The sequence below is a fragment of the Haliaeetus albicilla genome, chromosome 28 (assembly GCF_947461875.1).
Source record: "Haliaeetus albicilla chromosome 28, bHalAlb1.1, whole genome shotgun sequence".
In the NCBI taxonomy this organism is placed as follows: Eukaryota; Metazoa; Chordata; class Aves; order Accipitriformes; family Accipitridae; genus Haliaeetus; species Haliaeetus albicilla.
In genome coordinates, this window is record NC_091510.1 from 2,022,858 (window position 1) to 2,047,029 (window position 24,172).

The 24,172-nt window shown below is 39.6% G+C and overlaps 1 protein-coding gene across 4 annotated transcripts in view; it reads right to left on the bottom strand.

Annotated features, from left to right (window-relative positions):
- Positions 1 to 391: 391 nt before the first annotated feature.
- The window catches only part of NR1H4 (nuclear receptor subfamily 1 group H member 4), a 40,121-nt gene continuing 16,340 nt past the window's right edge, over positions 392 to 24,172 (bottom strand). For 2 of the 4 annotated variants that reach the window (XM_069773295.1, XM_069773294.1), the window contains 7 exons: positions 18,880 to 19,032; positions 15,080 to 15,213; positions 14,457 to 14,555; positions 13,258 to 13,357; positions 11,579 to 11,725; positions 2,282 to 2,395; positions 392 to 955 (listed from right to left, as the gene is read on the bottom strand). In XM_069773295.1, coding sequence (XP_069629396.1) covers positions 717 to 955; positions 2,282 to 2,395; positions 11,579 to 11,725; positions 13,258 to 13,357; positions 14,457 to 14,555; positions 15,080 to 15,213; positions 18,880 to 19,032 — 986 coding nt within the window. In that variant the 3' untranslated portion in view covers positions 392 to 716. Of the gene's footprint in view, positions 956 to 2,281; positions 2,396 to 10,260; positions 10,430 to 11,578; positions 11,726 to 13,257; positions 13,358 to 14,456; positions 14,556 to 15,079; positions 15,214 to 18,879; positions 19,033 to 24,172 lie in introns of those variants that run through there. The other 2 variants (XM_069773296.1, XM_069773297.1) reach the window with 2 other exon arrangements.

Genomic DNA, 24,172 nt, shown 5'->3' on the forward strand with positions numbered 1-24,172 from the left:
ACCGCCTTGACTGTTTCGGGGACGGTGGCGGTGGTCTTTGAGAGCCGCCGAGCACCGGCAAGGTTGTAAAGCGAAATAACCCAGGATGCGCTTCCACAGAGTGTAGATACTGTATAGTTTTTACTTTGAAATAATAACGCAAATGAAGTTACACATCTGTATCACGAGAAGGGGTGGTGTGTGCGTGTGGCTGTTCTCCATTACGTAATTTTTTGCCTTCTGAAGAAACAACATCTTGCTCTTCTTACGTGAACGCGTTTCACAGTTGAACAGCAAATGACTGTGGCGGCGCGACCATCTCAGCTGGTTTATTACTGTAAATATCTGGAATATATTCCTTCACGGAGGCCAAGTAGGAAAATGCTGCAGTGAAAAAATACGAATGGAAACCTGCATTTCCCCATTTGTTCAAGAGGAACTGTAGCTGCAATCAGCTTCATTACAGCAGGAATTAACAGGGTTCCTCTGAGGAGCAGGTGGACTCTTTCTGATCAGAGAATATAAATACAGAGAAAGTTATACTCATGTGTGAAGATCTGATAGCTATACGATATTCTGTATATAGTGAACAAAATTACTTTTATGAACCCATGGCATGTTCCTATAAAAATGCAGTAAAGAAAATTTAATGTACTGTGGGATATTTTTCTATGAAAATAAATGCTATGTGGTCCTTTAAAAAGATATTTCTCCTAAAATAAAATAAAAAGTATCCATCACTGCACATCCCAGATCTCACAGAGAAGAGGTGTGAATTTGTGATCATTCACTCTCCATGACATCAGCATCTCTGCGTGATGATGGTTAAATGTCCGTAATTCTGTAAGGCGGCCCAGAAGACATGCAAAGTGTTGAGGGTTATCTGGGTGGTGAAGTTTGCAGATTTTTTGTAGAATATCCAGCAGGGGTTCTTGAAGCCTTTCCACGGACTCTCTGTCCTTTATGTATTGTCGATCTGGTTATGGTTTTAAAAGAAAAGAAGTAATTAGCAATATACAAAGTAAATATTTACACTGATAAATGATTATAAAAATATTCAAATATTTACACTGGGCACTGATGTTCACACCTACCGAGAATATTTATTTTCAAATTAAGAGGGAATAAAAATGCTTAACATTGTTTTTTTGGTTTGGGGTTTTCATGTAAGCTTCCCACTTCTAGCTAGGGAAAACTTTCAACTTTTTAAAAAACTGAAGAGTTTTAACTTGAAAATGTTTCTCTGGGTTTGTATCGTCACGTCCCAGTGCAGTTCTGCACCTGAGTACATCCTGCGATGCACTGCAACAACTGAGCAGCATGGCACGAGTACCTGGAGGTGTAGTACAACTGGGGAATTTGGCCAGTAGAGGAGAGCGTACATGCAGGTCACCAGGGAGAAATCAAGCATCTTCACCCTCAGATGAAATTTCTTTGCTAGAAAATACTTGTCTTTTTATTCTGGTCATATGGAAGTATGTGTTTGGGTGTTTGGAGAGGGAGGAAAAGAGAAGGATGGGGTTTTTTGTCCCTGAAATTTTTGGTGTAAAAAAATTTCCTGAGCTACACTGTTTCAAAGAGCAATGGAATTGCTTCACCTTCCCACCTTCCATGAAACCTGATTTGGAAACCTCAGTGTCTGTCTTTTGTCCTGAAGCATCAGGCTTCTCCCATTCCTGTGATAGTCCGTTTGTTTGAGGTGCCATACAATTTCTCCATATGTTGTTAGTTAGAGCTGGTTAGTTTTGTGTTGTTAAAGAATTAGTTTTTACAGCAAAGCTGAGCTCTCAGGGCTGAGACGCTATTGTGCCGATCCTTCTGAAAGGGCAGTTTCCAACACTTCATAGTCGAGAGGGCAACTTGCTGCTTACTGTCCTTCTGCTCTTGACAGCTGGTGTTTGTTCAATAAAGGCTGAAAACTTTCATTCCCATTCTCTATTCTAAGTTAGCAGTGTTCCTCTAAAAAATGTGACATTCCACAAAAGTCTGTAGTGATGTGCATGTAACCACATCTGGGATTTTCTGAAGAAGCCTGTCATGCTGAGCAGTGAAGACACACCAGTAATTTTTTTAAGCAGGGTATTTAGGCATTTTTTTTCCTTGTATGCAAAACCAGATAGTGTAGCAGGACATTTGGAGTTTGGATTTCTGTGCTTGTTTTCTGGTTTAACAACTGAATATACTGAATAAGCATGTATGCTCACTTACTCTATGTAGAATGTAAGTTTTTACAAGTCTTTGGTCACACTCCTCACACTTTCTTTCCAAAACCACTAATATTGAATTCTGGATTAGAAGTTACCTGGAGACAGAATAACTATGGCTGTGAGCAGCGCATATTCTTCCTGTGTCATCTTCAGCTCTCCAATGCTTTTATAAAAATTAAACATGGGAGTTATGAATTCATCTGAGATACCTGTGAGAGAAAAAAAAGTTACAATATTTTTTAATTATTGAAATAAACTGGTTTATTGCCACAGAGCAGTTATTCAGGATTTGAAGCCTTGACTGTCGTGGTGGGAGAAGTGTACTACACAAATCAGGCCTGATCCAAGATAATTAGTTACAAAAGTGCAAGCACATCCTTGTTTTCCAGATCAGAGTAGAAACAGGCAAGTGCTGGCAATTTCTTTTCGCACGGTTTCAAAGTCTTTCTTTCAAGCAATTCCTTTTTCTCTACAGGTTTGTCCGTCTAGCCCTTCAGGACAAGTCTCATACGTGTTTTTCTCACTGTCTGCTGATATTCTAGCTGTCTTCTGTTTCCAGGATGCAGTTTGCAAAACAGTCCCCATGTTCCCTATCTTTACATTAGTTATATGGAAACCTCTCAGGATGTGTGGTTTAATTCTAGCCCTACTCTACTCTACAGCCAGCCGCCTTGGGCAGTTACTTCAGTTGTCTCCATAAAGAGTCTGAATTGCTCCCTTTGTGTAGCCTGAAATTTTAGCTAGGTCTAGGACTACCTGTAGTCCAAGATCAACTTGCTTGCAGCTACTACTACCTTAAAGCACAAACGTGTATTATAAAGTACAGAGCCATAAACAATTAAAATCCACCCCAATTTTAGGATGGGATCATGCGATTCTCTTGCCATCAGCAAAACCCTTTGGGGTTACCGAACTGGGGCACGCCGATGGGGCTTCCTCTTACTGACTTTGTCATCAGGTCACAATGTTCTTACTTAGCCTTAAATTACAGATGTACTCCATTCTGCTTTTTGGTGTAAAAGAGAAGTAGGTCCTGTGACATCAAATTTTATTTTTTTTTTTTTTTTTACATGGTGTGTGAGTCACTCAGAGCAGCCACTAGACTGTTGACAACGGCTGCTTGCAGCTCTGAAGTGGTGGCATCGACGAGGTGTAGACATCCTAAGTAATGGCTCTGCAGCAAGAGCCTTTTGGACTTCCGTGGCCAAAAGGATGGAAATCTCTGTTCCCACAGAGGAGGGCCATAGGATTTCTTGTCATTTTCCTCTTAATTTTGAGCTGCTCTGGAAGAAGGCTTTATAACCGCATGAAATAGTGCGGTTTTGGTTGTTGTATACAAGACAAAACTGAAGTCCAGGACTGGTGAGGTTTGGAGTGCCTCCAACAGGGGAAATTCAAAATGAAACTCAGCAGGTGGAACTCAAAGAAAGGAAACATGAAGTCACTTGACAACTACAAAACAGTCACATTTTGCTGTGACAGTGAGAACTTACTTCAATCAGTGGAATAGTTTTGTGTCCCAACAGTGAAAGTATGGTCTTGCAGGGCGTGGTTTATTTTGTGGCTGAATGATGTGTTTAAACATGTGACATGAGCAAGCTATGTTCACTTCAGATTACAAACCACAAATCTGGTTTCTGTAACAAGTTCAGGAAATACTATTGAGAAGAGTCTGTGTCAAGTAAGCAGATATATATGATGTGGGTCAGCCTCTCCTGTGAAAGTTAGTAACACAGCTGGAGCTTTATACAGAGCAAACAATAGTCAGAGCATCTAATGTTCTGTGAGGTTTATGTCGTTAGTCATGAGCGTTAACTATTTAAAATTTTGAACACTTGTTATTGCTAACTGTTGGGGAACCGCCTGTCTCTCTTGTGCAGTTTTAAGTGCCAAAGTTCCTTACAATATGACATACATAAGGAACACATACATATGACACACCAAAGCCTTAAAGTTCACGTGAATCTGGAAACAGGGAAAAAAAAAAAGTCTAGCTGAGTCCTAAAGCAGAGCAAACGAATTCCTTTCGCGGAAGTGAATAGCTCAGCAATGACATGAGAAAAGTCCAAGACAAGCTGGATATTTTTAGAAGTCTCTGTGCAAGGTATCACGCCGCTGGGCACGATCGTCTTGGCAGCAGATAGGAAATGGGAGGAAGTGGGCTGTGACTAAGATTCCCATCATTTGTTTCTCATATTCATAATTTGATTTTTTTTTTTCTCTTCTTTTGGGAGGTCAGGTTAGTTTTCAGCTGGATGAATTCATTGTTTTGCTGACCACAAAGCTCCTCGAGTCTACTGTCAATACAGCAGAAGTGGGATGAAAATGATGCTGGTGAACAGGGTGTGAAATAACTAATTCAGGTCCTCACTGGTCCAGGCACTGTATAAGCGTGCAGTAAAACAATCCTTGCCCCAGAAAGCATATAATCTAACATCAAGAAACTAAAGCATGGGTGGGTGAAAATGAGTGTGGATGTGGAAGCAAATGAAATTACGGCAGAGAGCTTCTCTGCATTACTGTACTTCCAAACAGAGAAATCAAACAGAAGAGGTGAATGGGAGTAAAAAGGGATGTTTCAGCAATGCAACTGATTTACTGCTTTCACTAAAGAGAACAGAACTTTGAAATCTTTAAAAATATCTATGTCACAAGACAGTTATGAATGAAACCATGCAAAATGAGCAATTTTGAGAATAGGATAATGGAAATTTTTCTTGGGTACTAGTTTTGCCCTCACTCTATCTGTGCTGGAGTTTCCCTGTTATTTCATCATCCTGTATGCACGTTACACAAACTGCTTTTCCATCACAAGAGGGGGCTGTTTTCTAATGTGATTGAAAACGCTTCAGTTTGGATTTAATAAGCTCCACCAGAAAGCAAAAAAGCAGGAAACAGATTTTTATAGTTCTGCTTTTTTTTTTCTTATCTACCATACAAGATGTTGTCACTTCAATTCAGGTTATCAGAAAAAGAATTAAAGGCGATTTGGTGCTCGTAACAGGAAAGGCTAGAGGAGAAACGAATTATATGACTTTTCAAATGTCGTTGTTACAAATCGCACTCCAAAAGTGAAAAAAATCAAATAGATAATTTCTGGCCTCACTGAGAACAGAAAAGTTAGCTCCGTCTAACCCTCGTTATTTGGATCAGACAAGAGCCCTGCACACCACCGTGTCAGACAGCAGAACTTCCCGGTCCGTGTTGATGGTGCCTCCTCCGTAACTTTTTTTCAGAAAGGTTTCAAAAGCTTTGTTTCATGCAGCATTATGGCAACAAGAACATGCCCCTCCTTCATGTTGCATTGTGCGTCATTCTGAATTGCACAGATTTCTACCTAACCACCAGCCCAACTCTTACCATCTGCAGAAGATACTGCAATTAATTTGATTGATTTCGCGATGTTAACGCATGACTGGCTGTAAACCCCAGCGTAGTCAATGGGAAACACTAGCTTTACTGAGTACGGCCTTGCGGCATTAGCCTGGAGCAGATTTAAACCCATGAGCATTATTCATTCAGCACCCCTTCTTGCACAATTTCACTCCTATCTGTAGCTTAAGACACAGCATTGTTTTAGACCTTGCCTTTTTTAGGGTTTTGTTCCTATGATTTCTCTCTGAAGGTAAGATGACTGTTGCTTTCATAAGGTTTGCAGTGTCAGGCCATAAATAATCATCCAGTTAACGTAATCCTGGAGTAAATGTTTTTACTGTGATATCGAGTCAGTATTGCTAGCTTTTTGAGACTATTCTCTCTTCTCCTTTGGCTGAATAGATTAATCTATTGCAAGAAGAAAGCTTGAGAGTAAGTACTAATTAACCGTAACTGGCACTGTGTGATTAATATGGATAAAGAGATCTTTTTTTCTTGATAAACACAGAGGTGCCAGTGGATATGAAACCAGGGGTATATTAGTAGCTGTTTTATGAAAATAAAATATATTAATTACTTGCAAAATTACATCTTATCTTTCACAGTGTTTCATTTACTAGAACTGCTTTCCACGCTGCTTGTGAGCTCTCTCTTCTAAGCTATTTAAATGCATCAGTGGCCGTTTAAACACTGACCAAATTCACCAAAAAGGGGAAAATCTAGCCAGTAGAGGAGATACACCAGATCATGTGCACGTGACATCTCCTCTGTCATCATCTTGTAGGGATTAAATTGGCAACTTAAATGAGAGGTTAGCACGTGCCAGGGAGAACTCACGATCAGGATAGCAAAAACCCATCTTCTGAGAAGCAAGCAATAGGATCACTGTGAAGCCATCATTGCAAGCGAGCAAAGGAACCTTAGTTAAAAAAAAAAAACAAAAACCAAAAACCAAACAACAAACAAACCAAACCTGCAAGGAGGATGCGAATGACATTGCCACATAGCATCCTTTGGCAGTGGCCTGAGTGCCTGCAGTCAGGAGAGGAGTGCGGTCTGGCGCACAGCAGCAGCATCTGCACTGCCTTGAGCTAGTCTTCATAGGTCGAGTCTGAATAAGTTTTTGGCCTGGAGAAGCACACTTACGCAGAAGAAAAGAGATTGGGTCCCCTGACATCTGTTCTTGTTTTCATGGGTATAAATTAACTCTGTAGATACGATTTAAACACTTTTAGCAACTTCATTTGTAGTTTAGGAAGATGGCACTGGCTAACTCGGTGTGGTAGATTGTGCAGGACCGTATACGAACAGAAAAGCTCTTTGCTATACTCTGCAATTTAAAGTGGTCCTAATTTCTAAATGTTTTGGGCAGTGTGCCATTTTTGGGTAAGTGTCTCCTTCCACATGGATGCACATGACCATTGGGAGGGTTCAACATTTTGGACTTGGCAGTGAAGATAATTTCATTTGGTTTCTCTGCACGAACCCCAGCACAATGGGATTTTGAAGTGCCACCATTACTCAGTACTAATAGTCAAATAATAAAAGCCAAAGGCAACGGAAGTGATTAGGTATCCATTATCCTGCTGCCAAATTTTGCCTTTGGTTGCAGGAGTCTCTTGTCCAAATCAGTGGGAACTTTGTATCCCACATTCAAGGGCAAAAGGTGGCCTCTTGCCAATGCTTTGAAATTGTGGGTATTTCTTTTTTTTTTCCTTGGATCTCACTGTACTTCAGCACCTGTAACCCATCCAGGAAGACAACAGTACATTTCACAATGTCAGGTGTCCTGCTGCCAAGTGAAAATTTGGGTCCGGATTCTTCCATTTCTGTCCAGATCAGATAGTATCTTATTCCCCAATACTGCAATTTGTAGAACTGCTCTGCAAAATAAAATGATGACATAAAAATCTGTGTCTCTTCATGACTGCAGAAAGGCAGTGTCCTTAGGAAAACAAGCTATAAATGCTCACTGAGAAAACATTCAGTATCTCAGCACTGGTTTTGAAAAATACTGTACTGCTCAATAATGGGGAGAATTTGCTTTCAAAACAACAGAAAGAAACTAAGCATTAAATTACTGGGATGTCAGCCTCTCACAGAATGAGTCAGTCAGTCAGTCACAACGTGGTGTATGCATAGTGAAGCATCAAATAGGATGAGTAAGTGGCACAAGCTCTCATTAACATTAAATAAAATATCTGTATTCTCATTAAGTCTCAATATTAGAGTGAGTAGGAGAGGATTTCAGTCTCAGGAGCAGCTAATGAAAGAATTTCCGTAGCACCTTATGGAGAAAGACCATCAGGACACAAAGAAAGACAGTCACTGAGATGCACCAAGACTTGAGCAATATGCTCAAGCAAAGAAATAATACACCTCATCAGCATGAGAATAAAAATGAAAGCTGCTAATGCTCAAAGGTCATCACCACCAGATCTCTGGCTTCTTTATCAGAAAAAAAAAAAATCCGTTCCATACAATCAGACTGGGGAAGGCATAAATATTAATAGATGAGAGCAGCTTCAAAGTGGACATGGTGGCAGGTGACAGAAGTCTGGACAGCTTGTGACTTTTAGGCAGGATCCCCACCGCCCTCCCTGATTTTATGGATACAGACGTCAAGGCTTGACAATAGTACTTATGTGACATTCAGACATTTGTCTGCACATGAAAATATGTGGACAGAAGTTCTGACTAACAGCAATAATTTATGGCCGATGGCCTGACAGCGTTTAGGACCTCACTGGGAGCCATGAATAATCCTGATGCTGCTTCTTCATTCAATACCTATAAATTTCATTTCTAAACTCTCACTCGACTATCACTGCATTTCCTCTGCTGCTCTCTATTGTCTTTGCAGGGTGTTTCAGTTAGTCTTTTTTGTCAGTGAGGTGTATGTAAAAAAAAAAAAAAAAAAAGTCCCTATCTCCAAATTTATGTGTTATTCTCTTGGGTTTTCTTCTTTGACTTGGGTTTAAACTCTTCTGGCCAGTCTTATCTCTTGGACCAGTCTATAATGGCCAGCTGCCGCTTTAAGTAGCATTTGTCCTTACTAGTTAAGGCTGGAAGAGACTGCTTAAGTTTCTACCTTAATATCACATTTGGTACAGGCTATTGTTCAACTTAGAGCCCTGGTGTTGAGTCCTATGACATGCAGGTGTGTGAACTGCATATGTAATATTTTTGAAAGCTGTATACGTAAGCAATGATAACAGAAGAATTTGGTTGCCTTTCTTTCATTTTGTTTAAACTCAGGATACCTGAAAACGACCAGGATTTAAACCACAAATATAAGCTGTTTCAGTATCAGATATTTTTAAACAACTGGAAATTATTCCATTTGCCTAAATGTGTCATTCTGGAATTTATCCTAAACTAAGACAAAATATGCAGAAAAATTGCACCAATGCGGGCTCTTAAAGTCAAAACAAAAAAACTCTGGTGGCTTGTGTGACTATGAATAGGATTCCTATGAAAATTCAGTGAACACTAAGAAATGCCCTTGGGAAGCATAAAAGAGTCAAACCTACCTAGTAAAAATCCTCCCTCTTATAAACCAATTTGTTTGTATTTTTGGTGCAATGGAAGTGATGCCACTAAGTGACAGGCAGTTGCCAGTACTGAAAACGTAGGCAGAGGGGCATTTAAAAAGCACATTTAAGCTTTTTTGTGCAAGGGACATTGTCAGGTTGACAGATACACTCTAGCATGCAGCAATGTCAGCCCAAAATGAGAGACACTGGAAATTTTGAGTCACTTCTAGGTCTGTGCGGTAGCACTAACAGTTAAATAGCATTGGTAGCAGCAGTTAAGTTAAAACTGCTACAAATGCAAAGGTTTAGAAGCCACTTTTGTTGTTTACTGTCACAGCCCCTTTAAGTGCAGCCAAGGAAAATGTTTTTAAGTAGGCTTGAATTTGCACAGAGTAGAGAAATAAAATACATAGAAAAGGCTATTTTGTTCTGTATTCTGGCTATTAATGGAAGGAAAGAATGCAGCCAACAGCAAGTAAGCTGAACAATATATTATTTGCCTGTAATATAGGGAGGGAGAAATTCTAGTAGCAGTATTTCCTCATATGTCCCCAACTTGATCCTAGCTTGAGGGAAGATGTTTTAGAGAGCCTTTTCCAAAAGCAGTAAGATGTATATGTGTATATATGCACACTAAAAAAGTTACTGTGTTTCATTTCTTGGGAACTATTCAGCCCAGGTTTTGTTCTGATCCAGAACTCATTTTTGATTTACCTTGGGGGTTTTCCCCACACCCAGAAAAGAAGAACTGCAGGAAATCTTCCTTTGGAATAAATAATACCACATTTGAAATCGTTACTTGTCTTGAAATTTTCTTCTACACAAAATGCTATTTTTTTAACCTGCTTCATGACAGGTAAATAATATTACTGCAGGATAAAATGTCATATTCCAGCTAGTCATGTTACAATATGAAATGCTATTTTTAGGTCTAGTACAAACTTGCAAAAAATAATATTGCACCTCATCTGGACTCAATCCTTGCAGAGAATTAACAGGCTATTTTAAAATTATCAGTAGGGAAAAAATTATTGGTATGACATAATAGCTTATGTAATGTTCTGGATCAAAGTATTTCCTGCTTCTATTTTTTATGAACAGTTGACACCTCGGACAAGAAGGTTGATACTCACTCCATAGATCAGAGGAGAGAAGCTTTCAGTAATCATGTATTCATATGGATTCATTTCTCTAAGACCTATTTTTATCAAAAATTTTGGTTATAATCCAATAGAAAAATCTCTTAATGAAGGCATTTGGATCCATGACAAGTCATTACAGTTTCCAGGAAATATCTCTGGCCTTCTTGGCATACTTCTCTGCCTGCAGAACCTGGGCCAGAAACCATTCATATCACTCTGGAAGTCACCATTTCCAGTCCATCAAACAATAGCCTCTTATAATAAATCAAAATGGAAGAAATACAAAAAACTACAAAATATAAACCCAGAAATGAGTGTGCTAAGCCAAACTAACTATATACTTTCGGCAACTGAGTTATTCTCAAGTTTCCTAACTCCTTTTCAGGGTTTCAAATATATAAGTATTGGCCTAATTTTGCATACAGCAGTAGTACCTTCAGGTTACTGATTTTAAGAGTTTCAGAACTGAGTTCAAGCCCATTTCTATGACTAGTATTGAGGTTAAATGGCCTCCTGTCTTTTCTCCTTCTGACCATTAAAAAGGAAGCCAGAAGCCAGAATCCATAGACAGACTCTCTGATTCAGAATTGTTGTTACATTTGAATTTTGAATGATAGGGAGCTGAGGGTTTGATAAAGTTTGCTGATCAATACAAAAAAAGGTGAAACATTCAGTATTGCATCAGTGGAGCACAAAGAACACGTAACAATGCAAAACATGACTTTGCTTGCTTTTAGGAACAAACAATATCCAGCTCTCTTTGGCTTTTTGTAATTATTAAGACTTATGTCCAGAACCAGTAGAATTGTCATAGCCACTGAGCCTTTGATAGACCTTAAGAAGCAGAAAACATACTGAGAACATGCTGTGTTTACAGTTCTTCTATGCACCTTGTGCAGTGTAATTCAATTTTACCAAACTGACCCTATGAATAGGTGGTTCCCTTCAGTCATCTCCAGTAATATCCTAAAATCTTTTTTTCTTTCCTTCTTGTAGTGATTGCATTTGAAGGCATAAATATTGATATTTTATGTGAATAGTTTGAAATGGTGATATTTCTTTTTCATCATTCTTTCATGCTTATCATTGGAGACTTGCACTGGGTTTATTTGATATAGGGTTATTCATAGTACTTGCAGTGTTTTTATAAATAAACCTTTACCTTATGACCTTTAGACTCAAGGCTGAGTTAGATTTGTTCTAGTTAATATAAAGAACAACATTCAGATAAACCTGTTTCAGTGCTAATAAACAATTTTACTAGCTTTCCAAGGGCAAACTACTGACACAGAAGTGCAATGGTGTGGTTTGCTGTTTCCTCGTTAAACAAGATACTTACCACTATTGCGAATTCTTTCTTCTAAAAGGACAGTATGTCCTGTAGGAAGTTTCCTACTGAATATCTCCGCTGAACGGAGGAACATGGCTTCTACTGCTGAGCCCTTCAGCAAAGCAATCTGGTCTTCGTGATCAAGGGTTTGGAAGCCTGGGGAGACACGAGATGTAAGTGAGGCAGCAACAGAAAAGTCCCCGCTGCTTTCATGTCCTGGAGTTCTTGCACATGAGGTGTTACACATGTGTGTAACCTTGGTGTTGATGTCAGTAGGGTTGCCAAGTGCTGCGGAAACTGAAATCCAGATTCCAGAAAATGACACCGATTTGGACCTCGCCGAAGTTTATGAGAATTAGACTTGTGTTTCAGTGTTCATGCTACTTTAAGAGGAACACAATAAGCAAAATCTAGTGGTGTAGTGTAACCAACAGTGGGGGGGTTTCTCTAGCCTGATGCTGCTCCCCAACATCTTCTGCCATGTTTCCACCAGAGCTCTCTGTATGACTCTCCCACTGCCATGCTGCTTTCAGCCCTTTCCATGCTCTGATGGAAAAAATCAGCATTTGAAGCATCAAATTTTAAATATTTCATCTTGCCTTTGGACTAATATACTATTTTATATAGAGGCTTCCAGCTGTGTTTTAAATATGCATTTCTCTTTCTGGAGGGGAAAGGCTCTAAAACCCACTGAAGAAACAAGGAGAAATTTGGTAACTTGTGTGACTACACAGCTGCTCCTCTAAAGAAGAACAGGGAGCTGAAGATCCTGGGAAACTCTCTTCATATTTGCCAATGCAGGTACCCACCTTATACCCACCCCCTGATGCTGTGAGGAAGCATGGAAGAAGATAAAGTAGAGAATGAAACAAAAAGGTGACAAATCCTGCCAGGTGTGCTCTAAGTCAACACTGAAGATAGTAGATTATTCAGTTACAAAGCTTCTCCCTTCTTCATTTCCTGCGAGCCAGTATCCCAGTTAGCATAAAAAAATATGGTTACAGCTGCAGTGCTAGGCTTTGAAGCAAGCCTGTAACACACAGAGGAAATGTCAATATGATGGGAGAACCAGGAAAATAATGTTTTCATACAGCTAAGTGTTACAATGCACCTTCCTTAATTGCAAGGAACCTGTACCATGCCCAGTGTTCACTCTTGAAGTAACATCAACCTGGGAGTTAAAAAAATACTAATGATAAACTCAGGTTTTCAGTGCTTGTCCATAACACGCCATGCAAGGGACCATGCGTGCCACCAACTAGGGAAAGTTCTTGGTTAGGACTCACAATTCAGGGGATGCCATGACCTAGAGGCTTTGCTAGAAAGGCAGCAAAGCAAGTGAAGCAGAGTCTGGCAAGCGTTAGTGGTAATTTAGAGGCAGACTATTTGGCATTGCAGTGATATATGAAAATAAAATCTCCCTAGAGACACAAGCCTTTCTCTGAGCATTCTGTTTGTCAACAGGTAAAGAATGCTGTATCTCAGAGTGGCAGAGTTGGAATTATTCAACCTACTATTCCTCCGAGCACAAAGCTCCTTTTCTTTAGACAGTATCTGAAGAATGCATATGTGTCAGAGGAGGAAGCATTTTATATAGTCTTCAAAATATACACAACAATCACCAAATGGCAGCTGAAAGGCATGTAAACTTTGCAATAACAAAATCTGCCCCAACGCAGTGGATATACCTGGTAGTTTTTTAGTGAATTCCACAAGAACCTGCACATGACTGGTAGCCATTTCTGTTAAAATCAGAAAATTTCCTTCAGCACTGAATTCCTCGTGTAACTGTTGAAAATCAAACCAAACAAAAATCTGTTAATATTTGTTGTCACTTCACATTTAAGAGCATAAAATACAAGAATCATTAGGCTGGACCAGGCAAGAGGTCCATCTAACACTGTAATTTGTCTCCAATGATTGTCAAAAACAGGTATTTTGGAAGGTGAATGTAAAAAGTAAAAGAAGTAGCCATCATCCTTTCCTCTGAAACATGTGTCTCACTTTCAGCGTCATCTCTAGCAAGCAATGATTTAGGCACTGCCTGAGCTAGAAGTTCTGTGTGTACCATAATATTTAACCAAAAGCCTTGTTATACATGAATTTGTCTATTTTTTTTTTTTTGTAATATATTTTTGGTTTTGACCTCCTCAACCTCCCATGGAAATAAGTTGCACGAGTTAGTTATGGGTTATTCAGCTCTCACCCTGCAAGTGTCTTCCTTTTAGTTTTCAAAGTTGATACCTTAGGAAATAATTTTCTACAGTGGTTTTGGGTTGGGTTGGTTTTTTTTTTTAAGATTGAACATGACAGATTTGTAAAAAAATAAATCTCTCTTAAGCTCTTTTTTCCTCTTCTCCCTGTTTCCCAACATTTTTCCACTCTACCATGAAAACTGGGAGCTCTTAAAGGGAAAATGGAATTTCTAGAAGGTAGAGAAGAAAAGGGAAGAAGAGGGGATGAAACAAAAATGCAAACCTGGAAAATGCTGGGAATTTGGGTTCAAAAAAAAAGAAACATTTTTAAGCTTCCAGGCTGGTGTCTTTATAGAAAGGAAGCTTGCAAGTTGAACTCAAATCACTGCCTGTACTGACAATGCAAATAACAAAGCTCCTGTCAGCAAAGGTTAGATTTGAGCATAAAAGTGTATTTCCAGAGTTGAAACCTTTTTCTTAACATTTAAGTTTGATAAACAAAGATGTGGTCTAACTGTGGACTGAATGGGAGAGATTCTGCCACACTTGCAGCATGTTTTAACTGTAAGCTTTTACCCATAGTTTGCTCTACCACTTACTACACCTACTTAGGCTGAGTACAAGTATTTTCTGCTGTGTAATCCTCAGCTTCATTACCCACGCCTCAGAAATGACTTCATCAATGTACTTACTAGTTTTTTTGACACCTCCTGTGGTATTTGTTGTTTGCTGTATGAATCCATGATGTAATCAAGAAGGTTCTGCTGTTCTGGGGTAAATTCTACTTTCTCCTATACTGGCAAAAAAAAAAAGCCCATCATGAAATGCAATCATAGAAATGATCTAGCATCTCTTGCTTTAGGCAAAAGCTATACATCTATTTCTCACACTTGGAGACAAGCAGACAAGAGGTTTGCTTGTCACTGAGATTTCTATAGAAGTGTACAGAAGAGAGATGTATAATGCTTCCAAACTGCATGAGTTTGTGTGGTTTATTATTAGAAATAAGGAAATGTTTAGCAAATAACTAGGTATGCTCAAACTTAATACCACACCTCATTGTATATGATATATACCTGACATATGTATCACAGAAAAAATACTTTATGGATTTTATAGATGCTTTATTGAGTTTTGACTAAAAATATCAGAGCTACTTCTATACTCAAGGTATTTCCTTGACTTGGTGGGAGCTGGAGTTTTAATTAATACAGACAGCTCCAGAGAGTTTGCAAGTACTCTATGTTCACTGTACTAGCCACATCTAGCTCAAACATCACCACTACTGTACGAACTACTACAAGAATTTTCTTACCCTATATATTTTAGTTGTAGACGTCACTTGTTTCATGTCATGGCCTTCGTTATCTTCATTGACTGTCTGATCTGGGGGCTGCTTCACATTTTTCCGTAGCCTTTTTGACTTGCATTGTATTTCTGTTAACAGACCTAGAACACATAATACAACGGATGGCAATTGGATTTATATATATGCCTCAGGCACTGAAGAGGTACATAAACATGCCCTTGAATGCCCTTTACACTAACAAACCCACTTACCCGTGCAGATCGTTTCCTGAACGTGTCGTTATCTTTGGATGCGACTCTAATGAGACACACTAAGTACACCCTCACGAGTAGTCTAGCCCAACGGGAGCCCATCCGCAGAGCAAAGCAGTTGGTCCTGGTGACCCAGCACCCACACAGCGCCTGTCAGGGGTCCTGCTTTGGACCACCTCGAATCTGGTCTTACAGACAGAAAACCCGTTAGTGGTGGGAGCGCGCTGAAGTCTGTCTTTGGTTCCGTTTCATCCAAAAGAAAACCCCTTCACGTGCTCCAAGACGCGAACCGAAGCGTGATAAATGGGAACAACTGGAGGACTGTCCTCAAACGTGTGCTCCTCCTCGTCCCACCCAAAACAGGAATCAAGGTGCCGCTGTTCTCACGCAAAGGGCACTGGATGCTTTCAATAATCTTTAAGCAATATTATGGCTGTAGTGCAACATCTTCGCACAGAAAGCCTGCTCAGAAGAGAGGACGCCAGGACTTTAGCCATTGCAGTGTCACTATAGAGAGAGACCAACAGCTGAAAATGTAGGCTCAGAAGTAACTCAGGCTGGCAAACGTACCTTTAAAATGTATTTATTTAAAATGTTAGCGGGTTGGTCTTGCTATTTTGTATTTCATTGTATTAGAGGACTGAATAAAGCCCTGGTTTTACCACAGAGTTTCACTTGCCCTCATGAAAGGATTTTTGCATTTGTGGGGGTTTTTTTGTTCTAGACTACATTTCAGTACCTTGAACCAGGGAGCTTCCTTGTGTGGATGTCATAAAAACTAGCAATCTGCTTGTGCTAACAAAAGAAAGGGACAACAGGTACCCTACACAACCTGTGGAACACAGCCAGAAAGCACAAATGAAAAAGTAAACAGCTAAGTATTCATCTAAAAATAAATCTATCAGCACAGGTTTTTTTTCTTTCTTTCTTTGGGTTTGGGGGTTTTTTTTGAGCTTCTCTCAAGTATCCTTCCCATTCTTCACTGTCAAAAACACAGAGCAGGAAAAGAGGCTTATTCAGTGAGTATATGATGGTGGAGGAAGATACCATGAAAACAGTGAATTTCGTTGTGAATGTTTTTAATTTCCTGTTTAAGCACTATATAAAATAACCTACCTGAACCGCTGAGAGAAGAGGAAATTTACATGATTAAAATAAGACCTGCAAATAATACCTTGAAAGGGAGGAATAGGAACGATGGAGATAATAATTGGTATCGAGCCATGTAATTTGTGCTGCCGCACAGCATCATAGATTTCTTTTTCTAAATTATTCAGTGCCTCCTTTGGTGGTGTTAATGGGCTTGTGCTGTTTTCTACCAGCTGAGGGTCTGGTCTACTACCTTCCTAGGGAAAATTTGGGTTACATTTGCCTTAGGCAGTAAGAGAGATTTTTCTCATGCTTCCTGCTACTGAGTAGTACCTTGATATCCTATTCTGGCTCCATTTAAGTTAGCTGGAAAACTCATGTGAGAGACAGGACTTTACTTTTTACCTGAGAGATAGCTAGGTTTCAATGGGTATTAAATGGTTATTACCTTCCAGGAAGAGTGGCAGAACCTGGGTCTTCCCTAGGTAGATATTTCACCCAAGAAACTTGCAGTTTATATCAAAATGACGGCAAAAAACTGAAATTGATGGTTAGCAATTTTGATCTGTCTGTGGTTTGTGTTTAAAGGGCAGGAGTAGGACTGTTGAGTAGCCATGCCATAAATATTTATAAGACTTTACCTCCTTGTTCAGCGGGGAAAAAAGAATCCACAGAGCTTGCAATTACAATCCTACAAAATGAGTAAGTGAAACAAAGTTCAAGGTACCCTTTTATTTCCTAGTCTTTTTTTTTTTTTTTCTCCCCCAAATAAATGCTCTATACTTCTAGAAGCTTCATGTTTTACTGTCCTGGATTGCCTTGAACTAAAAGCAATTATACAGCACACTCCTGCTTAAAAGCCATTAAATACTACCTTGCCAAACATCCTCATTGCAGTGCATTAGAGCATGCTTATGGTTAAGTCATGAGCAACACAAGACACCCAGTGTTTCCATTGCAGAGAGAGAGTCAGATGGCAGTCGCACTCGCTGGCTTTTATTTCACATATGCCAGTTTGTGAAAATGATAGGCCAGTTTAAAAGTTTCATGTGGGCCCAGCCAGTATTATTTACGCTGACCTGGGTTGGGTTTTTTTTTGGTGATTTTTTTTTTTGTTGTTGTTGTACTGAGTCACTCAGGCTATTTTGAACCCTCAAAATTTTGGAACAATGGATGTGGGATCAGCACCACAGGGGAGTTCTTTTCCTCCGACACTTAGGGACACATTGAGTGCTGTCATCGCAGTGGTGGTGTCTGCTCGTATATTCACATATTGCACGAGAATATGTCATATCTCAGGATCTTTGTAGCCTGTTCAATTTGCAGAATGAAAGATTAATTACATTATGCTGGCAATGCATTCCAAATATTGATGGAGCTTATTGTTTCTCACAAAACCAACAGTTAATATAGCATCCTCTGATCAGATTGAGGGATAGAAGTATATTAAAAATTCCAAGTAGATTAATTTCCTGTATGAACCTAAATTGGTTTCACACATACGGGTATGCTAAAACGGTTGGAGCCATCAAGAAAAATAAATTGTAGCCCTGTTCATGGAAGGCAGAAGAGCAGATGTTTACAGAGTTTTTTCAGGAGCAAGCTTGCAAAAATAATGGATTGGCCAACATTTGACTCCAAATGGAGTTTTAAACATGTTTAAAATTGCACTTTAATATCCCTGTTGTTCTAAGTTATCCGATGTGAAGCTCAATAAAGTTTATAAGCTCTCAGTCTGAATAGAATATTCTTTTTAATATGAAACATTATTAACGTCCATCAGTTTCATTTCTGGAGATGGTTCTACCTATGTGCCTATACGCAAGGCAGGAAAATCTATAATGCCACAAGGAGAGTTATTGAGACTATAAAAAAGAGCAAGCCCTTAGCAGGCTTTGCCTGATTGCTGCATGAGGTCTGGGAACATACACTTGGCAAGTCTGCAGAAACTCCCTGCTAGTGGCAGTCCTTTTCTTTTCTTGAAAACGGCATTGTCTGAATGCCAAAATTTGGACTTGGCTAGCAAGAGCTTGACAAGGAGAGTCCCAGCAAGAGCTTGACAAGGAGAGTCCCAGCAAGAGCAGCAAAGGGAAGCGCCAGGACTTTCCTGCTCTGGCTTCCACAACACTGCAAACTCCTTGCTCCTGGGGACTCTCCTGGAGACTCCCTTCCCCTGATTGCTTTTCCTTCCCCCTCAAGCCGACTACTGGCTGTCACCTAGTGCAGGACAGCCCTTCCTTCACCACCTGCTCAGTTCTTACACCCTTGTGTCCCTGACCACTAGCTAAATCCCATTGCTTAGCAGGGCATTTGTCTTTTTCAACAGGATTTGATGCACAGGCATGGCATCATCTTTAAAGCGCCTTCTACCCACCAGATGACATCTTTTATAGCTTTATTATTAAAACCAGCCTAATTAAGCAAATACAATATTTGGCGCACACTCTGACTACGTGATGCAAATACCTGTATACATACATTCAGCCAACATGCCCATTTGCTTGCATTTCCTTAGACGGCACTCCTGGCATTTTCTCCTCATGTACATGTCCATCTCGCAGTTGCCTCCATTTTTACACTTGTATACTGCGTTTTTTGTGATGCTTCTTCTGAAGAACCCTGCACAACACAGCAGTGGCATAGGTAAAAGAAAACACTCAAAGCAGCAAATTAATCAAGTTGAAGAGCACCTGGGTTTTCTGAATGACACACGTTCTGCTGCACCGTGAGTTTCCTTCAGTGCCTGGATGACTATATTCTTGATATTTGTATTGACAACAGTATCAAAGTCATATAATTTAACAAATTAACATGATAAATCACAGGCCAAAACATTAAATATTAGCCCAAAGTAAGGTCCTGGAACTATGAATGTTGGGAAAATCCAGAGCCAAACCTGAAACCTGCCAGGAGCATTTTGAGCACCAGCACTAGGGCTGTAGGGTGATATCATACAAACAGCCGGTGAAAAAAATACGAGGCTTTTAAGTCTCTTGAGGTGCAGGATGCGCAGACAGAGGGTTGAGTAACTCACCACCGTTCCCTCAGCTCCTGGGAGCCGTGGAAGCTCCACATACTGCTCTGCTTGCCCATCCCCAGGTTTAATACAGAAGCTGCCTCGTGTCTGCCTATTGTACATGTGGCCTCTTCCCCTGATTACAAGATACTCCAGACTCATTTGCTAAATATTATCCACCTGATGAGTTAAGCAGTCACCTCATTTCACCTGCACAGGCAGTTCTACTGGTATCCTCACTGGATTCACTCCCAAATTGCACAGTGGTAACTGCAAACAGCAACTGATCCAAGAAATTGAGGGGACCTTTCCTCAGCCTGTCCAAATCTCCTGTTTGGCTGCTGCCTACACGCCGCGGAGAGCGGCACTGTGGGCAAAGTGTGGAGTGCCCAAGCTATTAAATGTAATTGAATAAAGGAGTCATCACAGAACAACAGAGTCTTTGCTGCCAATGACGACATGAACGTTTCCTGAATTTTTAGCGTGACTCACTGTGTCATCGTAATCTTTTTACGTTGTCCTTCCTATGGCACAGGCTATTTAGCATCAGCTACAGGGGGAACCAGGTCTCCTCCCCATCTGAGGGCAGGTTTCTGAAATAGACTCCTGGGATCTTCTGCTGGCACATCACTGATTTACAGTGTACTTCAAACTAGAGCTCTGCGTAAATTTACATTAACCAGAGCTATTCACAAAGCTTTTCCTTTCTTATTGTCACTGGCTGGCACAATAAAACCACCATCATTTTCCAGTCTGGCACTTTGATGCACTAAGAGAGGCACCAGATAAGACCCAGTCTCCCATACTCAAATCCTAGGGTAAATTCAGATGTGAGTCTGAATTTTTGTCTGTTGCAGAATTTGTGTGTTTTCAGAACGTGTCCAGCTAAGACACTGTCCCGCTGAATGTAGGTGAGATAACAGAAGACGTGATGATTTTGCCATTGTGAGATGAAAATTTCCAAACTTTGGCCCATGTTTTTGTGGTTGCATAATCTCTTCCAAGCACCAATGTATAGCTACCAGTAAAACAATTCCACTATCTGGTCACAAAAAATCTGACATTTCTCTGAATCTGCTGTAATTCCTTCTTGAAATCTCTTCCATGCTGTCTGTTTTATTGGCTGCTTTTCAGACAAATACAGTTGACTGGCATCAGTCTCTTTTGAAATGCAGATTGCTTAGAACCTCCAGCAGCCCCAGGCATTATTTTTATTCATCATTCACGTGGTGTTTAATACATTACCATTTACTGGGAAAGGAAGGGAGAAAAAGGCCTGGATTTAAGCTGTAGGTTTTCAGTGTCGGTTAAAGGCAACTGTATCTGCTTTACATAATTTATGAATTTTATTTGTTAAATTTAAATCCTGTAATTTATGACACATTAATTATTAGTAAATGTTGAAAAGCTCTGCACAAATATTTATGACATTGTAAGTCCGATTGATGACTTTATTGCTCACCCTACCCACAAGGTGTGCATTTGCTTTTTCATGGAGGAGGAAAGAAAAAGAACTTTAGTAAGTGAATTTTTTAAAGTATGTAAGAATGTGAAAGAAGAATGAAAAATACAGATGCAAAAGCTAGGAACCAACAAGATTCAAGCAGTTAAATATTTTCCCTTGAAAATAAAGTTTTTCAAAAAGTGAAATGATGTGAAGTGAAAAGTGAAATAATTTTTTTGGCAAAAAGTAGTTTTGACCTTACTCTTGCTTCAGTTTTATGATAAAGTGATTATTGAATCATTGTTGTCTTGAACAGACTTCTTAATAATTAATTTTGAAATTAGCTTTTTGGTATGAATAGAATTTCTAGATATATTATTGACTGATAATTCAAAATGAACTTAAACTGCCTGAAATGTTTTATGTGTGACCTTCTATACCAGAAAGAGTTTTACAAAAATTCAGAGGTAGATCAGAAATGGCAGCTGTTAAACTAATGAAGGGGTAGCCCCCAAAGCTGAAGGTTTGTCTGGCACAGTCTAACTTTTACCCGATCTTGCCAAATTACAAAAGGCTCATGTTGGCTGGAAATGTTGAATTTGCTTTGTTCTCTTAGCTAGTCACGAATATGATTAATTATGGCTAGAGCTGCTCTGATGTTACTGATGCTGATTTTTCTTATGGAAATTATGACAGTTGAAGGAGGACAGCTGTTAAAGGTGTAGATGAAAGCTTTGTAAATATCTCTGTTCACCATCCTGATGGCCAACTGCTTTGGGTTTCTCAGTTTAAAAGTTTTTGAAGTTCACAGTTGCTAACAAAGCACCTGCTCCGCTCTCTCAGACTACCAGGACGTGTCCGGCGTTCCTTCCCCCCATGCCCACGTGGTGAGTGTTAGTGCAAGGAGAAGATTGAAGTGGGACCCTGCTTGGCGGGAGGTATTCTCAGTCTGGCGTGAGAGCCATCAAGCGTTATCAGGAGTAGTTTGAAGACTGCAAAAACTTTCACAACTAGCTTTTCTCTCAGCAGAGCTTACTCTGTGGCTGTATTGAACAAGCGCGATACTATGGCACACTTGTTCTGTAACATCTGAAAAAGGCTTAAAACCCAGTATCGCTGCGCAGGCTGAGGCTATACCAAAAAGTCTTCCATGTCTGTCTGCAGAGGTTGTCTCAGAATGCCCTCGACAGCAGCAGGCTTTAAAGCACAGTATATTGCTCCCTATACTGTAACAGTGCCTGAACTGCCTCATTCTTTATGAACCACAACAGCGATGCTATTATTGTTAACCAAGGCAGCATTTTCTAAAGTGATATATTAGAGGTGAGAGAAACCTCAAGGAAGCCTTTTCTTTTTTTGTATAGTACCACAGGCAAGTGCTGTATGAAAGCAAATGTTCTGTTTAATCTGCTTTTGCATAATATGTAAAATTTTAATGAAATAGTTCATACTTATTTGTTAATGGATGGTAATGTATTAAAAAAAATATATAGAAGTGTATACTCCTGCCCATATCTTTAGACTAATATTCTCATGAGGGACGATAATTAAGATCTTACTATTGTTCCTTCTGCCCAAGGAAGAAAAACAAAAAGAATGGAGCTTGTTGCTGAATGCATTATCCAAGAAAGAAATGAAAACAATTTTAACATATTCATCACAGAGGATTGAATCCCATAAAAATATGTGCAAAGCCTCCCCCTTTGAAAAAGAATGTCCACGGCATCAATAGAGCAGGGGTGCTGCAAGGTGAGCACTAGTCCTGCAGAAAGGGATCTGCGTATTATTTTGGACACACATTGAGTATGAATTAGCAGTTTTGTTGCCAAAAAGAAGGGCTAAGCTCACACTTGGATGTGAGACATGTGAGGTAGTTCTTCTACTGCACTAAGAGCACAACTGAAGTACCGAGCCCAATTCTGGTCTCCATACATTGAGGGTAATGTATACCCATGTGAAAAATTCCATAGATGCACAAGAATGATCAGAGGTCTAGAAAACATAGTATTCCCTTCACCTTGTCAAATGGAATTACTATCCTCAGCACATCTTTTTACTGAATCAGCTGGTACTTTAATCACCCCTAAAGTTTATTGTAGAAGCAGAATGCATTATCTTTAAATAACTCAACTTTTACTATGTTTAATCAAGGGTACTATTCTTTGTAATTGATGTTGCAGTCATGAAGCCGAGCAAAAACAGAAAATAAATTATCCCAGTAAAGCAGTAAAATTATGGTTACACAGAGTGATTCAAACTGAATCAGTAGAGAGATGAACGCATATTTCCTTTCACTAGGGGTTTTAGTCTGAGTGCATACCTGGTGGTTTTAACCTCTCTCCTAAGAACATTCCATAGTTTGTAATTGTAAGTCTCTGAAAAATTGCTAAGACATTTAATAATGAAGTTAATAAACAGTAGGAATAGCTTACTAACAGAGTAAGCTTATCATTACTTGGAATCTTCACATTAAAATTGAGGTTAATCTGGTTTATGATGACAGCATTCATATGAGTTAATTCATATTTTTTGGCTTTGAGACTATTCACATGGACAGCAGAAAGAAATGAATCTCCTATTTATTGGAATTCTTGAGATAAACTATATGACCCTTGACTGTATCCATGTTTAGAGTGGTTCACCAGTGTGGTCTGTTGTGCCCTCAGAAATAAATTTGTAATAGATAAAGCAAATCCCCAAATTAGTTCAAAGTCCACTCTGAGTGACAGTGAGGTCCACATTAAGATATTTTAGTGCTCCAGTAATGTCCATGCTTTAGCCTTTATCCATAGAACAGAAATGATAATGAAATACTTATTCACAGAGTAGAATGAAAAACTGGGGCAATATTTTTCTTTCTATAACGTACGTCAGCCCTGTCACAGAGTAATTGTCTTTAGGTATAATTTCTATTTTATCTGTATAACCTTTTGTCCCTCTCTGCTAAAATATCTGGCAATCGTGTTTCCAGTAATGGTAATGGTTTTTGGTATGCCATTTATCATGACACCAACTTGTGAATACTGTTCTCCTAAGCAGCAAGATATTCATCCTAAAGATACCACCTGTTTCCTGAAGAAGCTCCCTCTGTAGGGATAGGGGCTATCCCTTGAAGAAAGTCTAGAATTAGCAACCCTTTCATTTCACAAACCTGAAGACACCCACCATATCTTTTGGGAGCTGGGGGAAAGAGATTCTCCAGGAACAGGCTGCAGGTGGGAGCTGATGGCTTTCAATTCCTTTCAATGCACACTATAGGAGGCATTTGGGCTGGGTTTGCAGCTGATTTCTAGGGCAGC